Below are 23,131 nucleotides of genomic sequence, written 5' to 3'. Positions count from 1 at the left end.
CAATCAGGAAGCGTGACCAGAACACTGACTCATGCAGAGACACAGGAGGGGGCTCCCAGTTCTTATTTTTCCACCCTTGGAAGCAGTGGCAGGATTCAAATAATTTAACAGCAGCTCGTGTATCTAACCTGGAGGAACCGGGTTTGATTCCCCGCTCTGCCGCCTGAGCTGTGGAGGCTTATCTGGGGAATTCAGATTAGCCTGTGCACTCCAACACACGCCAGCTGGGTGACCTTCGGCTAGTCACAGCGAGCTCTCTCAGCTCCACCCACCCCACAGGATGTTTGTTGGGGGGGGGGGGAGGGAAAGGAGATTGTAAGCCCCTTTGGGTCTCCTACAGGAGAGAAAGGGGGATATAAATCCAAACTCCTCCTCCTCCTCCTCCTCCTCTTAACAACCCGTTCCGGTGGTGGGATTCAAATAATTTAACAACTGGTTGTTCACAAGCACCATTTTAACAACCGGTTCCGCCGAAGTGGTGCGAACCTGCCGAATCCCACGACTGCTTGGAAGTAAAGAAAGAGGCACCTCTGCTTTTGAGGTGGAAAAACAAAATCAGCCAGCTCTTGGAAAATGCAGGGGTATGCTTACCAAGACAAAAAAGTTGGATTATTGTCTCAATCTTTTTTTTAATGCCAGCTGTAAACCGTTGCCCATCAGAATTTGTTTACATCTGTCTGGCACAGCTGCAGCGCCCCAGAGATCACGGCGCTGAGATCGTTGAGGGAGGGAACCGGGCCAAGAAGATACTTCATCAGAATTTCCCTCGGGCACAGCCAGTTTGCATCAACGCACTTACACACACACACACCCCACACACACACAACCGTCTGCCCGCGTGGTCTTGCCAAGGCGGAAAGGGGGGGGGATACCCTCAAAACTTTTCAGTCCGGGCAGATCTCTTTCTCCTCTGGACGTGAGTCGGCTCACTCACCACCGCATACGACAGGCCGTGCTGTACTTTCCATTTCAGTAAAACATTGTAAAACTTTCCAAACTTGGAAAGGATGCCAAATAACTTTATGAAGGCGCTGGCCGCCGGAGATACGATTATTTAGTACCGCTTTGAGGGCTTTGGGGTCACGGGACACAGTGCGCCTTCCCTCCGACGTAAGGTTCCATCACAGCTGGAGGAAAACCCCACAACCTACAGCCCAGAGACATTAACACTGGCCTTCCTTGCAGGTCTGTTGCCACAGGAGGTGGTGATGGCCACTAACCTGGATAGCTTTAAAAGGGGCTTGGACAGATTTATGGAGGAGAAGTCGATTTATGGCTACCAATCTTGATCCTCTTTGATTTGAGATTGCAAATGCCTTAACAGTCCAGGTGCTCGGGAGCAACAGCCGCAGAAGGCCATTGCGTTCACATCCTACATGTGACCTCCCAAAGGCACCTGGTGGGCCACTGCGAGTAGCAGAGAGCTGGACTAGATGGACTCTGGTCTGATCCAGCTGGCTTGTTCTTATGTTCTTATGTTCTTAAGAGCACCCTGCACATGCGAGATCGTTTTATTTAAATTAATTGTGTTATATTAGTATAAAAGGGATAGATTTTACAACAATCTTAATCCCATGTTTTCCTACTTAGTGTTAGTATAATGCATGACCAGTCAGTCTCGATTTTTGGCGGGACACTCAATGCTTTATGTAGAGTGTCCCTACAATTCCGCCTGGCTTGCGCCATTGTCCCGATTATGGACAATGGCAAACAGCAGTTAATATTCAGTCTTTGGCGCCGGGCGCCCTCGTCAGGAAACAGGGAAGCGCCCCTGTGGCACTGCAGTTTGCAGTGCCTTCTGGGGCGCTTCCCTCCTGACTGGGGAGCGCCGTTGCAAAAGGCAGTGTGCGGGTGCGCCCTGCTTTTTAATACGAAAAATCTGGTCAGTATATGTTAGTACTATTTGAGAATAATTATCAGCTTTACACAAATTGGTTCTAAAGTTTTAGTGGATTGCTATTAGTTATTTCCCAGTTCTTGTCGCATTTTATATGTGAAGATCTCCCCAGAAAGCTAATTATTTGTTATATGTTGGGATTTGTATTGGTTTATTCTAAGTTTTAGGGACTGTATATAACTGCAGTAAATAAACTTCGCTTCATCCTGCACGCGTCTGACCATTGTAACCCATGAGAAAAAAATTGTCGCATGAAGGGGCAATACACAGAATTCACTGCCCTTCCCTTTTCGGTATTCATCCAGGCTTACAAATAAAGAGTCACTCGTCGGTTCACCTATGCCGAATACGTGTTACCCCCCCGCCAGGCAACCAGCAAATGAAGTTTTTGCAAGCCGAGTTCCTTTTCCTCTCTGCCTTTCAAGCGAACAAGGAGCCGCCAACCCCCAGCAGGGAAAGGATGAAGAGGCTGGACCATAAACCTTGTTCCGGACTAGCAACTTGAGGGCTAGCCTGGCCACTGGTATTTTTGCACGCTCGGCCCCGATCTTAAAGCTACCCTTGAAGGAAAACTACCAAGCACCCTATTAGCGCTTGCTCCACACAACACGTGGGCCCATTTCCCATGGGAAATAGCTTCATGTCCACCAATTATTTCCTGCATGCCTTGTGTTCGCCAGGCACGGCTCCCAGCAGGGCATCTCTGCCAAGTGTTCATCTGCCCAAATAGCAAAGGGTGGGGGAGATGAAAGTGGGGGAGCAAAGGGGGGGAAAGATTGACATCCCCAAAACCTTGGCATGCCCAAAACCGAGGCAAAGGACGGCACCAAGGGAGACAACCGTAATTATTCTGCATGCTCAAACCTACTGCGTTTGGTATAAAACACAAAGAGGGACTGCACTGTTGTGAAAACAAAAAGATTGCAAATTCCCCTCACCCTCGGAGCCAAAGGAGTTTAAAAGTTGACTTTAGGACCCCCCCCCCCATAGAACAACAACGTAAGCTGTACGTGAGGATAAAATGGAGGATAAAACGACAACGTAAGTCGTACGTGAGGATAAAATGGAGGACAGAACAACGTAAGCTGTAAGTGAGGATAAAGTGGAGGACAGAACAACAATGCTTAATGCCTAATAAAGGTCTTTGAACTTGAACTTGAAGAACAACAATGTAAGCCGTAAGTGAAGATAAAATGGAGGACAGAACAACAACGTAAGCTGTACGTGAGGATAAAATGGAGGACAGAACAACAACGTAAGTCGTACATGAGGTTAAAATGGAGGACAGAACAACAACGTAAGCCATACGTGAGGATAAAATGGAGGACAGAACAACAATGTAAGCCGTACGTGAGGATAAAATGGAGGACAGAACAACAACGTAAGTCGTAAGTGAAGATAAAATGGAGGACAGAACAACAACGTAAGCCGTACGTGAGGATAAAATGGAGGACAGAACAACAACGTAAGCCGTACGTGAAGATAAAATGGAGGACAGAACAACAACGTAAGCCGTACGTGAAGATAAAATGGAGGACAGAACAACAACGTAAGCCGTAAGTGTGGATAAAATGGAGGACACAACAACAACATAAGCCATAAGTGAGGATAAACTGGAGGATAGAACAACAACACAAGTAGTAAATGAAGATCAAATGGCAGAAGATAAATAATTTACTCTTCAGTTGCAAAATTTTATGAGAACTGGAAATGGCTAGAAATAGAAGGGGCTGCAACTGGTGAGACTGTTTTTGCACTGTCGGCAGAAGGCTCTGGATTCAAGTCCTGACGTTGCCATGTAAACATAATCAGGTAAACAGGTGCTGGCAAAGATCTTTCCCTACCTTGAGACTCTAGATGAGGGGTCTCAAATCTTATTCTTTCCTGCAAGCACCTTTAGAACTCTGGGAGTTGGGGCAACTACAAAATGAATGCCGCAAGAGGAGGAGCCAACCATAAAATGGCCACTGGAGGAGGCAGAGACACGCACACATACAAAAGAAGCCCAGATCCAGGGGGCAAGAAGAGTAATTTTGAAAAACACTGGGGAAAAAAGGAGAGAGAATAAGACAAACACTGGTGGCAGCTACTGCTGAGAGACCATTATTGTTTGGGTCCCTAACATCTTGGGACCCACCGTTCCCCCTCATTGGGAGGGTTTTATTGTGAATTTTAATGGACGCTGATAATCCTGTACTGTACACTGTATTTTAAAGGGTTTTATTTTATAGTTAATATTCAATTTATATTTTGTATTTTGTGTGTTTTATTGTTTGTTGTGCACCGCCCAGAGCCCTTCAGGGGAAGGGGCGGTATATAAATTTAATTCTAAATAAATAAATAAATTGTAGTCTGCCGAGCCAATCAAACTGCCAATCAAACTTCCAACGGCCAATCAAAAGCCCTGCTGGGCAGAGGCCCCACCTAGTCCGATCCACTTTCTAAAAATACTTGGTGGGCATCAGGAAAGGGGTAAGTAGGCATCACAGAACCCCTGAGCACCATGTTGGGGACCCCCGCTCTAGAGAGCAGTTGCTGGCTAAAATCCTGAATACTGGACAAGGAGGAGACCCTGATTCATATGATGACTTTTGAAGGAGAACCAACATCTCCCTCTTTTTTTCCTGCCAGAGGAAAGGAGACGGTGACGGGTTTCTCTTTCTAGCATCTCATGGACCGGGATGGCGAGTTCAGCCAGGGGACAACTTAAAAGAAGCTTAAGAGTTTATTCAAGGCAGACAGCAAGTCTAAACAGCCAAATCGGGCCGGTTCAGAGTGTAGAGGTAGCAGAGAGGTAGGCCGCCCCCTCGAGCCAGAATTTCTTACTGTTAACCCCATCGGCTCTCCTGGAGAAAGAGAGAAACTGGACTCTTCTTGTACTCAAGACAGTGGCCTTGAAGAAGCCAGCTAACATCTCCTGATGGAACCTGGACACGCGATATACCGTATGTTCTTCTCAGGTAACAACAGTTGGGCAGAGCAAAACTGAAACCAACGCTACAGAATTAACTTCAGTGTATCCTTCCTCCTTACATCCAAGAAAAGAGTGGCAATGGGCATCCTCCTTTGGAGAACAAAACCTTGCACTGCTTTGCTGTGTGGGAAGTGACTGAGTGAGCCCAATGGCTTTTAGTGCACAGATGAAGGAGACTCTCTCTCTCTCACACACACACACACACAATCACTGGAAAAGAGACAAAGGTAGAGAAGCATACAAGGTCACAACAGCCAAGCTTCAATGCAGGACAGAATATTCCTGTCATATCAAATGGAGACGCAGGTCGGAGTTATCCTTCCCGACCAGGGGTTGATTCAAAGGAGGAAAGGTCAGAGCAACAACTCATGCAGAGACACAGCTGCCAGCCTCCTTCGCAAGTAGGGATGTTTCTAGTTCCAGCCAATTCCACACCTAGGAAGATGCAGATCAACTGGAACGAGAGGGACTCTTTTCATTTTAAATACTGGATGTTGAGACCTCTCCCAGACTTGAATTAGAAAAAAAAAGACACCCCCCCCCCCAAAAAAAAATGAGTCTTTTTTCATCTTCTCACACAAGGCATCATTTGGAAGCAATGCTGGCTCCCTTCCCCAGTCAAACCTCAAAGTTTGCTCGACTCCTTACCAGATACAGCTGTGACTCCCCTTCCCCATTGGGAATAATCTCTCCCCAGCTCCACCTTTTCCACTCCCCCCTCCCAGTCAAAGATAAACCGCCCTCACCAAGTCTGTGCTGCCTGCGTCATTCACACGTCCCTTCAACAGCAAATCCCTTGGACTAATTCTGGCAGGCCCTCAAAACTATCTCCAGCACCAGACAGCTTTCACTTCACACAACTTCCGATGCTCAAGAAACTCAGTGGAGTAACCACAGCTTTTATGGATGGGGGAGAAGAGGTCTATTGGGAGCAATTAACTATGATAACAAACAGGACCTCCAACATGAGAGGCAGGATGCTCCCAATTGCCAGATGTTGGGGAGATGTCACCCCAAGAAGACTGGGTTGCGAACATCTGACTGTGCAGTGTTGGAAACAGGATACTGGGCTAGACATCCCATGGAAAACTCTTTCTGTACCGTGCCCAGAGGTGGGATTCAGCCGGTTTGCAACAGTTCTCCTGAACCGGTAGCTAACTAGCTGAATCCCATCATGGCGGCCTGATTTGGGGGTTCAGCAACCTGCCAGCAGGCAGCTCAAAACCCAGATCAGACCACGTGTGTTGTGGGGAGAGGAAGGGAAAGGAGTTTGTAAACCACTTTGAGTCTCTTTTCAGGAGAGAAAAGTGGGATATAAATCCAAACTCCTCTTCCTCTTCTTCACTCTTCCAGTCCCCCGTAGCATCCTTATACTATTCCATCCTGCCTTGATTCCCTCCCTGTAACCCCAGAACCCTAATCCCACCCATGACTTGAACGTGTCCTTCAGGTTCTCAAATATCTTCTTATTTGGTCAACCGCGGCGAGCAGAAATCTCTGCTGGGCAAACTGATAGAGCCATCTTCATCCAGTTGAACCCAGCTTCCACCCCTCCCCTCTTTACTGGCCTCCCACATTTGCCAAGGGACAGTTTGGAGTTGCTGGTGTGCTAGAAGCTAACTTTGTGGCCTTCTAGCGCTTAGGAGGTTACTCGCAGAGGCAGCACGAGCGTCCAGATACCGCTGGAGGTGATGTGAAGATTTTTTTTCCTAAATGCATTCCATGCCCCACTTATAAACTTCTAAAAATAGTGACGACGGGAAACCGTGCCCATCGCAGAATTAATGGATCAGAAACACCCGCTAAGCATGGCCGCCTGCAGGGCTTACTGGAAGGTCTACCCTCCACCTAGCGGATTTTCTCCATTCTGCACCTCTTGAATTGTCTTGAACGTCTCTCCGTTCCTCCCCGCACAGAGAAACGTTTCCAACAAATATGCAAATATTTATAAGACGGGCATCTTGTGGGGTAACGTTCCAAAAACCATCTGAGGGTTGTGCCAGCCAGCGGATAAATTCCCTACAAAGAACTCTCGCCCCTTGGCCTCGCTACAAGATGTTTTCTCACAGCGCATAAAAATCAATTGCGCATAAAACCCAAAGTGTATCCATGACAATGTACCCCCCCCCCCCCACACGCACACAAGTATCAGCCACAGCTTTTGTTCTGTGCTGTTACACAACACGTTCCCGAGGCCCAAAGACGGGTCTTGTAGCAGAAAGGAAGGTAAAGCTGCCGAAGGTCTCTGGGAAGGGCGTGTAACTTCACAAGGCGGGTTGGGGTCTAAAACTCAGATCCCCGGAGGCCAAAGTTGCTCATTTCGCCAGATGCAAAAGGAGACAGCGGGAGGGTGCAGAAAACACTGCAGTTCATGCAGACTCTGAAGCTACGGCAGTGTGGTATAGTGGTTAAGAGAAGGTGCAGTCTAATCTGGAGAACCGGGTTTGATTCCCCGCTAGAATAGCACTGCTTTGTTTATAGGCGCAATCACAGACAGAGACTCCAAGGTGCAGAATCGAGGAACTGTGCAGGTTTCTATTCCACAGTGTAGGAGACAAATTACGATCGCATTTAATGCAACTGAAGACAGGCAGGCTTCATGTCTCGGAAGGAAATCCAAGCAGAAACATTAAGAGCCAGCAAGTGACCCGGAAGCAAATTTCTGCTTCCCTCTCCGACGATCAGGGCTCAGCAACGATCCTGTTTTTCTATGAGATGCTAACTGGGGCCCTGTTTGATGCAAGTTTCTAGCCCCTTAGAGGGAAGATCATCGAAACCCAGGTGAGATCTCACAAGTCAGAAGAGTTCACGTCTGTCATGTCCACAAACTGCAATTTATTGATTGATTTATTGATTGATTGATTGTTTAGTCTTATATACCGCCCTATTCCCGAAGGGCTCTGGGCTGTGCACAACAAAATCAAATCATAATACAACTGAACACAAGCAAGATTAAACAATTAAACTTCCATATAAATAAATTACCAATCCCTTTTTAAAAACAGCGGTTAATACAGATTTAAAATCAAATTCAAATGTCAGATTTGAAAAATTCAACGGCACCCCATAAGCCCATTATTAAAAACCCTCCCCAACGGGAAGACTGCTAGCTCCATCAATAAGGTATAAATATAGGCAGAGACGAGAACAGAAGGGGGGCACCATTCAACGGCTGGTTACTCCAAAGGCCCAGTGGAACAACTCAGTCTTACAGGCCCTGAGGAATTCACCAAGGTCCCGCAGGGCCCGGACAGCTGGAGGAAGAGTGTTCCACCAGGCCGGGGCCAGGGCCGTAAAAGCTCTGGCCCTAGTGGAGGCCAGCCGTATCATCGAGGGGCCAGAGACCACCAGCAAATTGGTCTCTGCTGAGCGCAGAGGCCAAGTAGGGACATATGGGGTAATGCGGTCCCGAAGGTACGAAGGTCCCAGGCCGCATAAGGCCTTAAAGGTCAAAACCCATACCTTGAAGATGATTCGGAACTCGACTGGGAGCCAATGCAAGCGGCGTAGCACAGGCTGGATGTGATCTCGGAAGGCGCCGCCTGCGAGCAATCGAGCCGCTGCATTTTGGACCAGTTGTAACAGGATGGTTATCAAAAAGAATATTCTGTTCCTTTAAGGCTCGAATACTGTGAATCCCAGCTTCCTTAAATTATGCTTAACAAACACAAAGGGATTCCTACCTTCACAACAGCTATAATTTGTATACCCCCTTACAATGATATGCCTCAAACACAAAAATTCTTTACATGAATTCTTTACATGAGGCATAACCTAACTTAGGGGTCAGCTAGCCCCTTGTTACTGTATTTATATTTATGCAGATAATTTTTGTGTCGGAGGCATCTTATTGTAAGGGGATACAAATTATTGTAGTAAAAATATTGTGAAGGGAGGAATACCTTTGTGCACTTTTTTAAGGAGACTGCGTTTTACAGTGTTTGAGCCTTCAAGGTACAGAATATTCTTTTTGATAACTTTCAGGTGTACCTACGGAAACATCAGACAAAGGGGATGATAAGGCTGCTCCCGAGAAAAAGGGAAGGGTCACATCTTGGGTTAGCAGCCAGGTAGAGAGACACGCCCCAGGCAGTGGTTTTCATGGGTCTAGTGCCCACAAAACCTTCACGTGCTGGGTTTACATAACCCTCCGTAAGGAAAGGCACACAAATGTTAAATATGAAGACCGGGGCTGGGTTATAGGGTGAAGAGCAGAGGAACAAGAAATGCCGGTTTGTCTTCAGAACGCTGCCACCTGGAGATGCCTGAGGCCGCCTGAGACAGTCAAGACTTTTAATTCAGTTCCCCGCCATTTTATTTCCCAGTGGGAACCCAAAACCGGTCCACAAGGTTGTCTTCTCTTCCATTTTATCTGCATAACCTACAGCACACGTGTCAAACTCGTGGCCCTCCAGATGTTATGGACTACAGTTCCCATCATCCCCTGCCAGCATGATGTAGTCCATAACATCTGGAGGGCCGCGAGTTTGACACCTATAACCTATAGCAGTGATAGCGAACCTTTTCAAGACCGAGTGCCCAAACTGCAACCCCAAACCCACTTATTTATCGCAAAGTGCCAACACGGCAATTTAACCTGAATACTGAGGTTTTAGTTTAGAAAGGCATGCGTTACTCGGGAGTAACCTTGGTGGTAGTCAGTGGCTGTGCTTTGAAGCAACCATGCAACTCTTCCAACGGGTGAATCATGACCCTAGGAGGGTTTACTCAGAAGCAAGCCCCATTGCCAGCAACCGAGTTTACTCCCAGGTAAAGGATCGCGCTTTAGTTCTTCGCATGAAAATCAGTGGGGTTTAACAGCACTTAACAGGGTTACCTACACTGCTTCCCCAAAACTAGGTCTTAGGTTTAATGCTAATAATCGAGCCCAGCGGCCCAGGCCAGCCTAGATGTGTGTGGGGGGACTCTGTGTGTGCCCACAGCGGGCTCTGAGTGCCACCTCTGGTACCCGTGCCATAGGTTCGCCACCACTGACCTACAGGATGCTGCCAGCGATCCACACACCATTTCCAAGACAGCCTCCCAATTTGGAGAACGTGTGTCTGGCTTTGCCGTTCACGCCACACATGATGAACCGGCAGTGGTATAGCGCCAAGGGGGCGGGGGGGCACGCGATGCACCAGGCGTGTGCCAGGACGGGGGCGTGGTGTGGCATTCCGTGACATGGCGTGGGCGTGGCAGGGGCGCAGGGCAGACGCATGCCCCAGGCACGGTTCCCCCTCACTCCGGCCCTATGAATCGGTCGGGCATCTGTGAGAAGCACCCAGGTGCTCTTGCCAAGCACCCTTAACTACCCACAGAGAGAACGTTTCTGGCGCTCTTCCATTCCTTCCGTCCATCGCAAAAGTTGACTTCTCTCCCGCAAAGGAGCAACCAGGAGGGAGGCAAACAGCTCCCATTTGTCTAACTCAGGGGTCTTCAAACTATGGCCCTCCAGATGTTCATGGACTACAATTCCCATCAGCCCCTGCAAGCATGGCCAAGTGGTAGGGCTCATGGGAATTGTAGTCTCTGAACATCTGGAGGGCCATAGTTTGAAGACCCCTGGTCTAACTCAACGCAACTTTTCGGGATCTTTGCCGAGAAACCCTTATGAGCCCGGATCCTTGCTATGAGAAGGTTTCTTGCTTCCCGTTATTAGCGGCCGACGTGGGAACCCAGCTTCCTGCCGGCCCTCTGGCCTTCCCTGGTCAGCTGAGGCCTCCCAAGTCTGTGGGAAGCCCTCAACCTTGCCGCAGGGCCTAGAGCTTTTCTCAGGCATTCCAAAATTTGGACACCCGGCTCTCCCCCCCCTCTCCCTTCCCCTCCAGCAAAGCTGGACATTTGCCTAATTGAGTCTTTGCTTCCAGATTCCTGGACCCTGCGCGCACACACAGTTCTTCCCCTGCCCCTTCCCGAGCAGCTGAAACCCGTAATGCTTCCAGCCCCGACAAAGCATTTTAATGGGCCTCCCCCCCCCCCCATGACAGAAGCAGGATGTGGAAAACATTATCTAGGGAGAGAAACAATGGTTAGGAGATGGAGCAGGAAGGGAAGTTGCTGAGAGACCCTTTATTGGGGTGGGGGAGGAGGGGAAGTAAAAATAGCAACGCTGAAATGCAAGCCGTAAATAAGGAGCTGGTATCTGGGGGCAAAATTCGGACAGGTTTCTTTCAGGCCATATATTTATTGGTTTGCATCATTGATAACTTCACCTTTCTCCCCAGCAGGGAGCCAAGACAGCTCACATCATTCTCTTTTCCATTTTTCCTCACAACAGCCCTGTAAAGTAGGTCACACTGAGAGTTAGTGCATGACTGGCACAAGCCTCTGCGGCAGAGTGGCGATTCGAACCTGGGATTCGGACCCAGATCGTGGTCTGGCCTTAGCACGACACCGTATCGGCTCTCGCCACGTTTTCGTTACACCCCCTTCCTCCAAGGAACTCGCTGTGGGGTCGCCCTCCCCTTTCATCACCAGAACAACCCTGCAAGGCAGGCCAAGGAATGGAAGGAAATGGGAGACATGCTGCTCTGTACTATCCATACCCATGACAATCCTACCACCCACTTCACACACAAGATGGGTTGAGAATAGTCTGGGTCCCAACTACAAGGCTCCAGACATGAAACCGCATCAATAAATACACAGGCTACGTCAGGGGTCTGCAACCTGCGGCTCTCCAGATGTTCATGGACTACAATTCCCATCAGCCCCTGCCGCCACGGCCAATTGAGATTCTGATCTGCAGGCCAATCGGCTACTATGCCGAAAATCTCAGAGACGAAACCTCCGTTTAAGATTCGTGTCGCCTTCAGCACAGAACCTAGCTTGCTTTGCTTCTTTCGCTTGATCCGCACGGTCTCATTTACGTAGCACCCATTTTTATTACTCCAAACCAAGCATTTATTACTCCAAACCGGAGCCCCTCAGGGATAGGGCGGTATAAAAATCGAAACAATAAATAAAATAAATAAATAAAATTTAGGGCACAGGTGTCAAACTGGTGGCCCTCCAGATGTTATGGACTATAGTTCCCAACATCCCCTGCCAGCATCATGATGGGAACTGTAGTCCATAACATCTGGAGGGCCACCAGTTTGACACCTATGGTTTAGGGCAGTGGTTCTCAACCTTCCTAATGCCGCGACCCTTTAATACAGTTCCTCATGTTGTGGTGACCCCCAATCCTAACATTTATCCATTTTACAGATGGAGAACACTGATGCAGAGAGTCTTAGGCGACCCCTGTGAAAGGGTCATTCGACCCCCAAAGGGATTGCGACCGACAGGTTGACAACGACTGGTTTAGGGGATGGGACACGTACAATGTTAGTAAGACAGCAATGGATGGCCACATGCAGTGGCCAACAAAACAGACGATTAAGTGCAACAGACAAAGACCAAGTGATTGGGGAAGGGGTGTTGCATTTTTTTTTAGTTTAAGAACTTCCTCTGGAGGGGAAATAAGATGAAAGCAGCTACACGGTTCCACAGTGAAACAACAAACATCTGTACTATTTAACCTGCAAGAATGAGAAAAAAAAACCCCAATTACTCGCTCGGTGCAGAATGCAGAAAGAACTCTGCGCGCCCACAGAGGGGGGATGTCTTAATGGCATGCATGCCGAGAATAAACGCTGGCATTTTGACCCCTCCTTTCTCCCCCTAAGGGACCCATTTTCTCCCCATTTTTATTTTCACTGAAACCACCCTGTGAAGCAGGTTAGGTCAAGAGTGGGCTCGAAGTCACTCATTTAGCTTACATGCAGAGTAGGGATTCGAACTCGGGCCTGCTAGATCCCAATTCAATACTTGAATCACTCAAAGTACAACTATCAGGCCTCACCCAACCGAGGAATGCCAAATCCGTCTGGAGTTTTTAAAATAGATCTGTCACCATTCCTATGTGGCAGGGGAGACGGCGATTTCTCAAGCATACGCCGGTATTGGCATGGCAAATTGCAGTACCCGCAACAAAAGGCCTGTTGTGTGTAAGTCATACACAACAAGAAGGATCAAAAGAGCTCTCAAAGTTGGGGGAAGCTTAGATAAACCATTCTCTCAAACCTTGTGCCACTCTCAAAATCTTTATAAAAACAAAAGCCGTTCCCTTACGACGAATGGATTACCTCGAAAATTCGGAGGGCAAATGGCAATGCACATGCACAGAAATAATTTACTCCTCTTTGAGCAAAGCGAGGAAACTTGGGAAAACTTCAGCAAACACAGAAATACTTTGTCGAAGGCTTTCACAGCTACAATCACCCAGATGTTGTGGGTTATCTGGGTTGTATGGCTGTGTAATAGTATTTTCTCCTGACATTTCACCTGCATGTGCGACTGGCATCTTCAGAGGATCTGATGGCAGTAAAGCAAGTGGATTTTATATACCCATAAAATGCCCATGGTGGGAGAAAGAACCATTTGCATTTCCTCTGAAAATGCCAGCCACAAATGCAGACGAAATGTCGGGAGAAAATACTACGGGAACACGGCCAAACAACCTGGAAAACCCACAACATCCTTAACAAAAATACTTGTTTATCAAAGCAGATTTTATTTTATTTATTTGCTCCATGAATTCCCCAATGATGACCCGAAATGGCTTTTTTCATACTTTTCTTGTCTATTTTATCATCACAAGAACTTTCTGAGGTCAGTTAGATGTCACCAACCCTCAGTCACCAGACTCAGATGATATAAAATCTAATTTACCCTCATGATGGGGACACGGGCAAATTCACATGGATAAGAAGTGGTTGATTTGGGAAATGCGGAGGTACCCAAAGGACCAAGCGGAGGTACCCAAAGGACCTCCCCAATCTTGTCCACCCAAAGGAAACTTAAATCGGGTGGACAAGATAGGGGAGCTGACAAAAAGCAGATCTTGAAAATTTGGATTCCGAAACATGAGTCTGTCAGAACAATTCCTCCTTAAAGTAAGGTGACCAGCCGCCCCGCTTTTGGCGGGACACTCATGCTTTTCCGCAATGTGTCCCGCGTCCTGTGGGGTTTTAAAATTGTCCCAATTACGCAATGCACTCCTGCGGCCGCGTGCGCCTCCTGCGCTGCTGCACTGCCTTCTGGGGTGCTTCCCTGTTTCCCGCCCTGTCACAGGGTGGGAAACAGGGAAGCACCAAATAATCTTGTAGCAGGCAGCCAGGAGGCGCACGCGGTCGCAGGGAGCATTTACTGCCTTGCGGCGCTCCGTGGGAGCGCATGCAAAAGGCAGTGCGCTCCGGCAGCCACGATAATAAGCCTCCTGCGCTGCCGCGCACCGCCTTCTGGAGGCGCTTCCCTGTTTCCCTGATGACGGGGAGCTGCAAAAGGCTGAGTGTGCTCCTGCGACCGATGCCTTGAATTGTGATAGATGGCGCCAGCGTTACAGGGAGTAATAAAAATCTGGTCACCTTACCTTAAAGAAAATTCTGACGTCTGGAGGGAAGAAGAGGGCTATATCTCTGGCAGCAATTTTACCCTGCTGAAAAACTAGAACCCTAAAACCGGGGTTCCCACCTACACCCTAAAACTGGGTTCCCTGGCCCCCATCAAGCATTTTAGAAAATGAATGGGGCTACATGGAGCTGTTAACCAGCAGGGTTTCTGGTACCTAGGTACCATTTTATGGCTGGCTCCGCCTTCCACAGCTGCCATGTTGTGACCACACCAATCACCCAGTGTCTGAATTTCAAAGGTGTCCCCAGGCTCAAAAAAAGTTGGGCATCCCAACCTAGAAGCTGTTAAGGAGGATTTTACTCACAAAGAAAGACATGGCTGTATTGGTTTAGCCTGCAAAAAATTGAAACAGTAATAAAAGTAACAGTAAAAGTTGAAGAGTAATAAATTATGAACAAGGACTGGAGGTGGTTTATATTGTAGACAAATACACAAGGCACAGACTAGGTAGAAGTTTGGAAGATGGCTCGCAACCGGCTATATTTGGTGCCGGGCTTATGCAAGCAGATGATATAAAAAGCAGCGCCCAAAATAAATGAAATTGTTTCTTCAGAAAGAGGCGCAGAAGACTGACAAGCTGACGAGAAAGAAGAACAATTAATGTTCGGCAAATTGCTCGGCGCCCGTTTAAACGAGTCGTCCATCAAGAGGAGACGCGAGAGAATAAAAATGTGGGCAGGTAACAGGGTTTGGCGAATGTTCCTTTGCAACCACCCCGTGCTACCGAGTCAAAGAGGCAACCCTTGAATTGATTAGCAGATAAGCCAGGCCTAAAACCCTTTGAGAGTGCACACTGCAAAGAAAAACCTGATTAACTCTTGTCTTAAACTCTCTAGAACTGAGTGGATTAAGAATCATAGAGTTGGAAGAGACCCCCAAGGATAAGGTGACCAGATGGTCACCTTCCTCACCCGGGACGGGGAGGGTGGTCGATGGATAAGATAACAGCACCCGCTTGTCAGCACACGGGCTTCTGGGGCTCGCGGTTTGCCGCAATGTGACAGGGCGGCAAACCGCAAGCCCAGGAAGCCCGTCGCTAAGGCTACAGTACCCGTCGCGCCCGAAAGCTTCTGGGAGCTTCATGCGTTTTGCAGCCTCCTGTCACAGAGGCGGCAAACCCATGAGCTCCCAAACGCCGATACCGCAGCGCTAAGCCCTACAGCCGCAGACTCCCCCAGGCCGGAGAACGGGGAAGCGCCCCAGAAGGCACTGCGGCAGCCGCAGTGCCTTCTGGGGCGCTTCCCAATCTCCTGCCCGGGGAGCGCCGCGCAAAAGGCAGTGTGCTCCTGCAGCCACGTGTGCGCGGCCGCAGGAGCACATTCCCTAACCGGGACATTCCCCAAAGCCCGGCGGGACGCGGGACACCTCACGCAAAAGCGTGAGGGTCCCGCGAGAAGTGGGACGGATGGTCACCCTACCCAAGGGCCATCAAGTTCAACCCCCTGCAATGCAGAAACACACCATCAAAGCACTTGTAATCGGTGGTAATCAGAAGAAATTCTCAGTCCCCCCCTCCCCCGAGGTTGGCAACTCTGTTTGGAAAGGGGGAGATACCAAACGGCCACAGATTAAACATAAACAAACTAAAGCAACCAGATCTCGGTGAGAAAACCTGTAAAGGAATATCCCAAACCACCCCCGCGTTCCTGAAATCTTGCAGAATGCCGAACGTGTTCCGCTTGTTACAATTGCTTCGCGTCCCCTGACCCCAAAGGGCTGATTCTCTTATGCTACTTTTTCCTTTCAGAAAAAAATAATAATGTTGGCCTGGCCTCCTTTCGTTGCATCCTGGACTTGTTACAAGGGTCTACTGGGGAAAGTCTATGCTGCCTTGGCTGCATACCATGAGAACACAACTCTAGGTGCCATTACAAGAGTTCCCGCCCCGTTCCACTCCTCTGCATACCCCCCCCCCCCGCATCAGCCCCAAGGCATAGCAGAAGAAAACTAGAGGAGGGGAGTTTTGGGGTTGTTTTGTTTAAAGAAGAAGAGTTTGGATTTATATCCCCCCCTTTCTCTCCTGTAGGAGACTCAAAGGGGCTTACAATCTCCTTGCCCTTCCCCCCTCACAACAAACACCCTGTGAGGTGGGTGGGGCTGAGAGAGCTCCGAGAAGCTGTGACTAGCCCAAGGTCACCCAGCTGGTGTGTGTGGGAGTGTACAGGCTAATCTGAATTCCCCAGAGAAGCTTCCACAACTCAAGCGGCAGAGCTGGGAATCAAACCCGATTCCTCCAGATCAGAGTGCACCTGCTCTTAGCCACTGCTCTTAGCCAGTACGCCACTGCTGCTCCCTGGAAGAGGTAAAGGTATCACTACAGTGGTGGAGACTAAAACTAGTCTCTGGGAGACTTCAACCACTGGACCCCAACCCCCCAAACCTGCTCCCTTTTCCACCTACATAACTCCAACCTTAATTCTGTTCCCTGGTCACAGCAAAGTGTGACAAATGGCATCCAACCAGTAAAGACCTTCCCAGCTTGGAACGTTCTCCCCGCTGCAAAGACCTTGACTTATGCACAAATGATCCCCCACGGATAAGTTTTCCTGCTCTCCGTGCAATTTAGCTGGGCGGAATGGCCTATAGAGCCTCCCTTCTCAGAGGCAGTCTATCTCTGATCCACTGACTACTCTGCTGTCCTGTTACACACTTGGCCAAGATTTGTCAGCAAGATGATCCGAGCAGCCCAAAGCCAGACTGCAGCCCTCCTCTGGAGCGAAACACAATGGCTGCATTTCATCTTACCAACCATTTCGAGGCCGCACAATGCTGAATATAAAAAAGGCTGGGCACGTGGAATTGGGAAAGGGAGAGCTTGCGTCATCGGGGAGATTAATAATTTCGTTTGCATAATTCATTTTCGGGATCTGGGTTGGCTCGGCAGTAAGTGATCGTCATTCCTTGCTGTGGTCTGCTAAGGACATCCCATAATAGGCAGCTGGCTCCACCAGGAAGAGACAGGAGTGTTCAGGAGCTGTTAAGCAAACGCCGAAGTGGGCACTGTGCCCACACATTCCCGAGCTGAGGAGGCCCACGCTCTCGTTCCTTGCCGACACCGAGCTCGGGAACAGATGTGACCTATAGCTGGGCTGGAAAGGTCACCGGTATGAGAACGCCTCTGCGCTGTGGCTCGGATCCAGGCCGCTTTTTAAAAAAACAGAGGCCTTCCCAGCAATAAATCAAGCCCTGCTTGAGATGCGCATTTTTCGAAACGTTGCTCTGTGTACAACCTCACACCTTTTTTCTGAGCTTCGCCGCTCCCCGCCAGACCAAAAATGCCCCACTAAAACACTCAATGAATCACTAGGGGCGCTCTTAGTTAATGCTTAACAAGGTTCAGCTACTGTAACTTGCATTTTTCGAGTGACCACCTGGGAGGTCCAAAGTCCAGCCACTACCGTCGTTCCTAAGATGTCTCTGACAACGGTTTCCTTAATATTTGGAATCTACTGCCTCACGGGGCAATACGTATTCTGTTAAAAACATGGTGGCAGCACGGTGGGATTTGTTACAATGGTGGCAGAACAGTGAGATTTGTTATAAAATCCCCTCCCGCAACCCCCCCCCCCAAAAAAAAACCCCTATTGCAGCTGCTGGACAGTACTGCAGGTATAGCAGGCTTGGGTTCAAAACTGAAGCAGTCTCCCGGAGCATTGGGACAAAACCCTTATATGATATGCCCTAATGGTGAAAAACGGGAATCCATTGGGGTGACATTATGAAGGCTTAGATCCAACACTAGATCTGTTTCAGCAGAGAGGTTTTTGCCCTGTGGAGAGGGACTTCCCCCCTAGCTTCCACTGCGGCCCCTGCCCGAAATTCTGTTCCAGGGAGGGGGTAGAAAACCCACAGGAATAACTTCTTAGGGCCAATTTGGGACACAGCGAGAGACAGGGTCATGGTCCTTCTGTCTGCGAGATCGGTGTGTTGGGCTAAAAACCAGGTGGCGATTCTTGGTTTCCAGGATGTGAGATGAAAACCTTATGTCTGTGACATCCTTAAAAACTTTACAGTAATCGCAAAAGAGATTTGCCAACCTTTCGGGGGCAGCCCGGAGATCAATCTATTTCCTGCTGCCAGGGAACACTTCCCCTGGGAAAAAAATGGCCACTCTGGAAGGGGCACTCTACGGCATTATGCTGCATCGATTGGCATTATACCCTCCCCAAATGCATTCTTACCAATTAAATTATTATATCTTAATGATTACCAGGTTTTTTAATACTCAGATTATTAAATTTTTTACATGATCAATCCTGCTTCATATAGACTAGAATCCAGTCCCCATTTCTCACCGAATTCATGTTTTGAGCATCGGTTTACAAGATTGGTCAGTTTGGCCATAATAGCATATTGTCTTATTTTGGCCCTCCCAACATTCCACTGTGAGATATTTGTCAGATTTTCAACCAGTCGCAATTGTTTTTCTTTCTGCAGTTACTAAATACCAGCACAATTCATTCAGTTTCTTGGGAAGATTTTCCGGTGACATACCCCACAACATTGCCTTTGCGACAAGAGGACATTTAAATTTAATTATCTTTTGCATTACCTTGTGTATTTCTATCCAAAACTCCCTGGTTTTTCTTACAAGTCCACCACATATGAAAAAAAAAGTCCCGACCTGTTCAATCTGCAGGAACCCAAACCCGGAGTTGGCAACCTTACCCGAGAACCCACTTTAAAAAAAACCCAACGATTCCAAAGCAATCACTGGAATCTGTTTAGCTTCATGTTTCCCCAAAAGGAGGAGATAACCTGGTAAAGATGGATTCCTCCTAAAAATCCCCAAATTAAGATGATGTAGAGTGTGCTTCCAAAAGAACACACAGTTCTGTCATACATGTAAGGGAGCGTTCATAACAGCAGCTGCAGATAACTTCTGAGTCACGCTTGTTCCAGACTCAATGCGTCACTCCACCCTACCCCCCCCCCCCCCTTGGCAAGTCCTTGCTGGTTGTTGCATTTGGCCAATAAATCTAGAGAATCCGACACACAGACTGTTTCCCGCCCCCCTTTATGCAGCTCCTTTAAACTTTTCCTAAACTTTTCTGCATTCCACAGATCTGAGCTGACTTGCAGAGAGAGAAGACAGATTTTTCAAAAGTTGGGGAAATTACAGAACATGCCATATCTTTTTTATTGCTTCCCAATTGTCATACCCCCTCCACCCCCGAATATTCTGTGTTGTTTCTGTCTTAAAAGCCGCCACTGTTAATTCTTCACGGCACCTCTATCAGCCTGTTAGCTTTTTAAAGATGCTGGGTTTTTTGCTCTGTCCATACAAGGGGTGAGCAATTCTATTTTGCCAATCCAATAAAATGCTCGATACTCCCAGAACAGGCAACATCCAATACAGCCAAAGGCACTCCCAATATTTCCTTCCCAATAAATATCACAAAATATCCAGAATTGAGTCAGGGAGACCTTCACACTTTACAGGGCCACAATTTCAACAAATGGCAGACCCAGCTTCCAGAGTGCCAAGGTCTCTGGTTCAATGTCTGATGCTCTCAGCTTAACCTACCCTAAAGGGTTGTTGTAAGGATAAAATGGAGGAGAGGTGAGGCATGTAAGTCACTTTGGGTTCCCACCGGGGAGAAAGGGAGGGGGTCTAACTGAAATTAGCAAATAAATAGGGACATAGAGGCAGGGCCGGAGTGAGGGGAAACTGCGCCTGGGGTACACGTGTGCCCCCTGCTATGCCCGCCCGCCCGCCCCACCACACCACACCATACCCCTGCACCGGCACACCCCCTGCCCCCTTGGTGCTACACCACTGGATAGAGGGAAAGAGAGAGAAAGAGATAGGGAAATAGGATAGATAGGATAGACAGACGATAAGGAGATAGATGATAGATGACAGGGAGATAGATTATATATAGATGTTAATCAGACAGATGATTAATAGACAGGAAGATAAACAGTCAGGGAGATAGATGATAGTTTAATAGATGACAGAATGATAGATAGGCTTCTAGAAGTACTTTCCCCCCTTCCTATCCCAGCAAACAAGTCACAGCGAGAATTACAACCAATCTTCAAACTGGAGGAAAGGGACGGAAAGGAAGGAAAGGGACGCTTCAGAAGGAGGACCCTGTGATACCTTGATGCCCCTCCTGTTTCTCCTCCAAACTCTGTCCCCAAATCTCCAGTTTACCCAGAGTTGCAATCCTAGTTTATTTCCAGGGTGGAAGAAAAGAATAGATTCCCAAAGAAAACATAGAACGGAAGGACGGTCCCACTAGCTACTAAACGGTTGTGAAACAGAAAATAAAACGGGAGGCAAAGGAACGCTGGAAAGGCTCCTTGGAGACAAACAGAGCGAGGGATCTCCTTCCTCTTATCTGGAGCAGTGGATCCAAATGGACGGGACTGATCCTGCCCTGACCGACAACAAGGTGGAGTCACCCGAGAGGGGGAAATGGGTGTGCACAGGATGTCTGCCCCTGCGCATGTGTTTTGTGTCTGCCCCTGCACATGTGCGCTTCCAAATGCTCAACACAGACAGTGGAAAGCAGCAGTTCCGCCTCACACACAACACAGTAGGCAAAATAGCAACACACGCCAACGGTGCCTACCGACAACAGCAGAAGAGTCCGATGGCTCTACCAGTAGGCAGTCGGCACCTGGCTTCGTGAGTCTCCCACGAAGACTGCGGCACCCACGGCGGAACAAAAGCGGACTTCCGAATGAAGGGAAGAAAGAAAGCGGACTCACCATCTCGTCCAGGGCGTAGCGGAGGAGGCCGTGCTCGTAGAGGATGAAGAAGCGGCGCTGCCATTTCTGGAAGGAGAAAACACAGGCCCGTAAAGATCAGGAGGCTCAAAGCGGCAGCCAATTCCGCCCAGCAAACCCTTAGCAGATTCTTCTCTTCCCAATATCCAACCCTCCGTCTTTCCAGAGATTAACTAAAGCCAAGATACCCTTGGCGTTCAAAAGCAGGACGCTCAAACTGGATGCCCGAGATGAAATCGGCAAAGACGAAGAAGAAGAGGAGGAGGATTAGTTTGGATTTATATCCCCCTTTCTCTCCTGCAGGAGACTCAAAGGGGTTCACAATCTCCTTGCCCTTCCCCCCTCACAACAAACACCCTTTGAGGTGGGTGGGGCTGAGAGAGCTCCGAAGAACTGTGACTAGCCCAAGGTCACCCAGCTGGCATGTGCTGGAGTGCCAGTTGGAGATAAGCCTCCACAGCTCAGATGGCAGAGCGAGGAATCAAACCCGGTTCCTCCAGATTAGAGTGCACCTGCTCTTAACCACTACACCACTGATGCTCCAAAGAAGGGACACCCCCCACACACACACACACATATCAAACATCAACCAGCAGCTGCGACCGGGTGCTGCTCCCAAGTTCAGCCTCCCCGTCTCCCGAGATTCACAAAAGCAACCGGATATTTTCCCCGTGCTGCTCCCAGTCTCTCCAAACCAGCCTTACATGATGACACGCAGCTGATTCGTGTGCCTCATTCCTGGAGTATAGATTAGCATAAATTATACAAAACATGGACAGCCCTGCCCATTAATCTGCATAATTTATTCCGGGTTGGGAAGTCAGAGGAAAGAGTGTTCGGTTGCCCCCTGTCTCCGGGAAATCTTATTCAGCTGCCTGGCTGGCTTCTGGGGCAACAGGAGGAACTATCAATGTGTCCCAATGATGCGGCAGCCAAGAAAGCCAACGCAATTCTGGGCTGTACCAATATGAGTATAGTGTCAAGATCGAGGGATGTAATTGTGCCTCTCTATTCTGCATTGGTTAGGCCTCACCTGGAATATGTTGCACAGTTTGGGGCACCGCAATTCAAGAAGGATGTTGACATACTGGAACGGGTCCAGAGGAGGGCAACCAAAATGGTCAAAGGGCTGGAATCTGTGCCCTACGAGGAGAGGCTTAGGGAGCTGGGGATGTTTAGTTTGGGGAAGAGAAGGTTAAGAGGCGACATGATAGCCATGTTTAGATATTTGAAGGGATGTCATGTTGGTGAGGGAGCAAGCTTGTTTTCTGCTGCTCCAGAGACTAGGACCAGGAGTCTTGGGTTCAAGGTGAAGGAACAGAGATTCCACCTAAACGTTCAGGAAATTCTTCCTGACCGTTAGGGATGTTTGACAGGGAATGCACTACCTCGAAGTGTGGTGGAACCTCCTTCATTGGATGTTTTTAAAGAGAGGCTGGATGGCCATCTTTCAGGAGTGCTTTGATTGTGTGTTCCTGCATTGCAGGGGGTTGGACTGGATGGCCCTTGGGGTCTCTTCCAGCTCTATGATTCTACGATTCCTGGCTGTCCATGAGGACTAGAAACCCCCCCCCCCTCCCCAAAAGTGAAATTTGCAGAAATCTGAATAGCCTGCCAAATTCTATGCTCGGTCTGTGCCAACATTTGATAGCAGCACTTGTTTCTAGTCCATTCGGGTTGTTCCCCCCACTGTCTGAGAGAGGGGCACCCACGCTTACCCGAGAACGATGAACGGGGTTGTCGAAATCAGTGCCTTCAGGTGCCAGCAAGAGCCAACCGCCGTAAATAGGCTTTGCCTGGGGGATAAGGGGAGAGGAAGAAGATTATCAGATTTTAAAAAATAAAACATGACTTCATTCACTGACGCAAATTATGGCAACTACCAGTTATCGAATCTGGTGCAACGCCCAGTATGTTTGGAGGACGGAAGCAGAACATAAGGTCCACAGCTCACGGGCAAAATAAAACGCTTTACTCCGCGAGGTGTCAAGTTCAAATCCCGACATCTCTAATTCAAGGGGGAAGGGTCTCAAAACAAACCAGCTCAAGCCTAGGAAGACGCT

At 48.6% G+C, this 23,131-nt stretch overlaps 1 protein-coding gene across 1 annotated transcript in view; it reads right to left on the bottom strand.

Moving 5' to 3' along the window:
• LOC125431906 (myosin phosphatase Rho interacting protein) overlaps positions 1–22,845 on the bottom strand; it is an 82,944-nt gene extending 60,099 nt beyond the window's left edge. The window contains exons 1-2 of the mRNA XM_048495098.1: positions 22,787–22,845; positions 21,051–21,116 (exon numbers count right to left, since the gene is read on the bottom strand). Of these exons, the coding sequence (XP_048351055.1) occupies positions 21,051–21,053 (3 nt within the window). The 5' untranslated portion in view covers positions 21,054–21,116; positions 22,787–22,845. The remainder of the gene's footprint in view (positions 1–21,050; positions 21,117–22,786) is intronic.
• Positions 22,846–23,131: the final 286 nt, after the last annotated feature.

The sequence above is a fragment of the Sphaerodactylus townsendi genome, linkage group LG04 (assembly GCF_021028975.2).
Source record: "Sphaerodactylus townsendi isolate TG3544 linkage group LG04, MPM_Stown_v2.3, whole genome shotgun sequence".
Lineage (NCBI taxonomy): Eukaryota > Metazoa > Chordata > Lepidosauria > Squamata > Sphaerodactylidae > Sphaerodactylus > Sphaerodactylus townsendi.
Note: the sequence above shows the minus strand (reverse complement) of the source record. Positions and strands in the feature narration are given on the sequence as shown.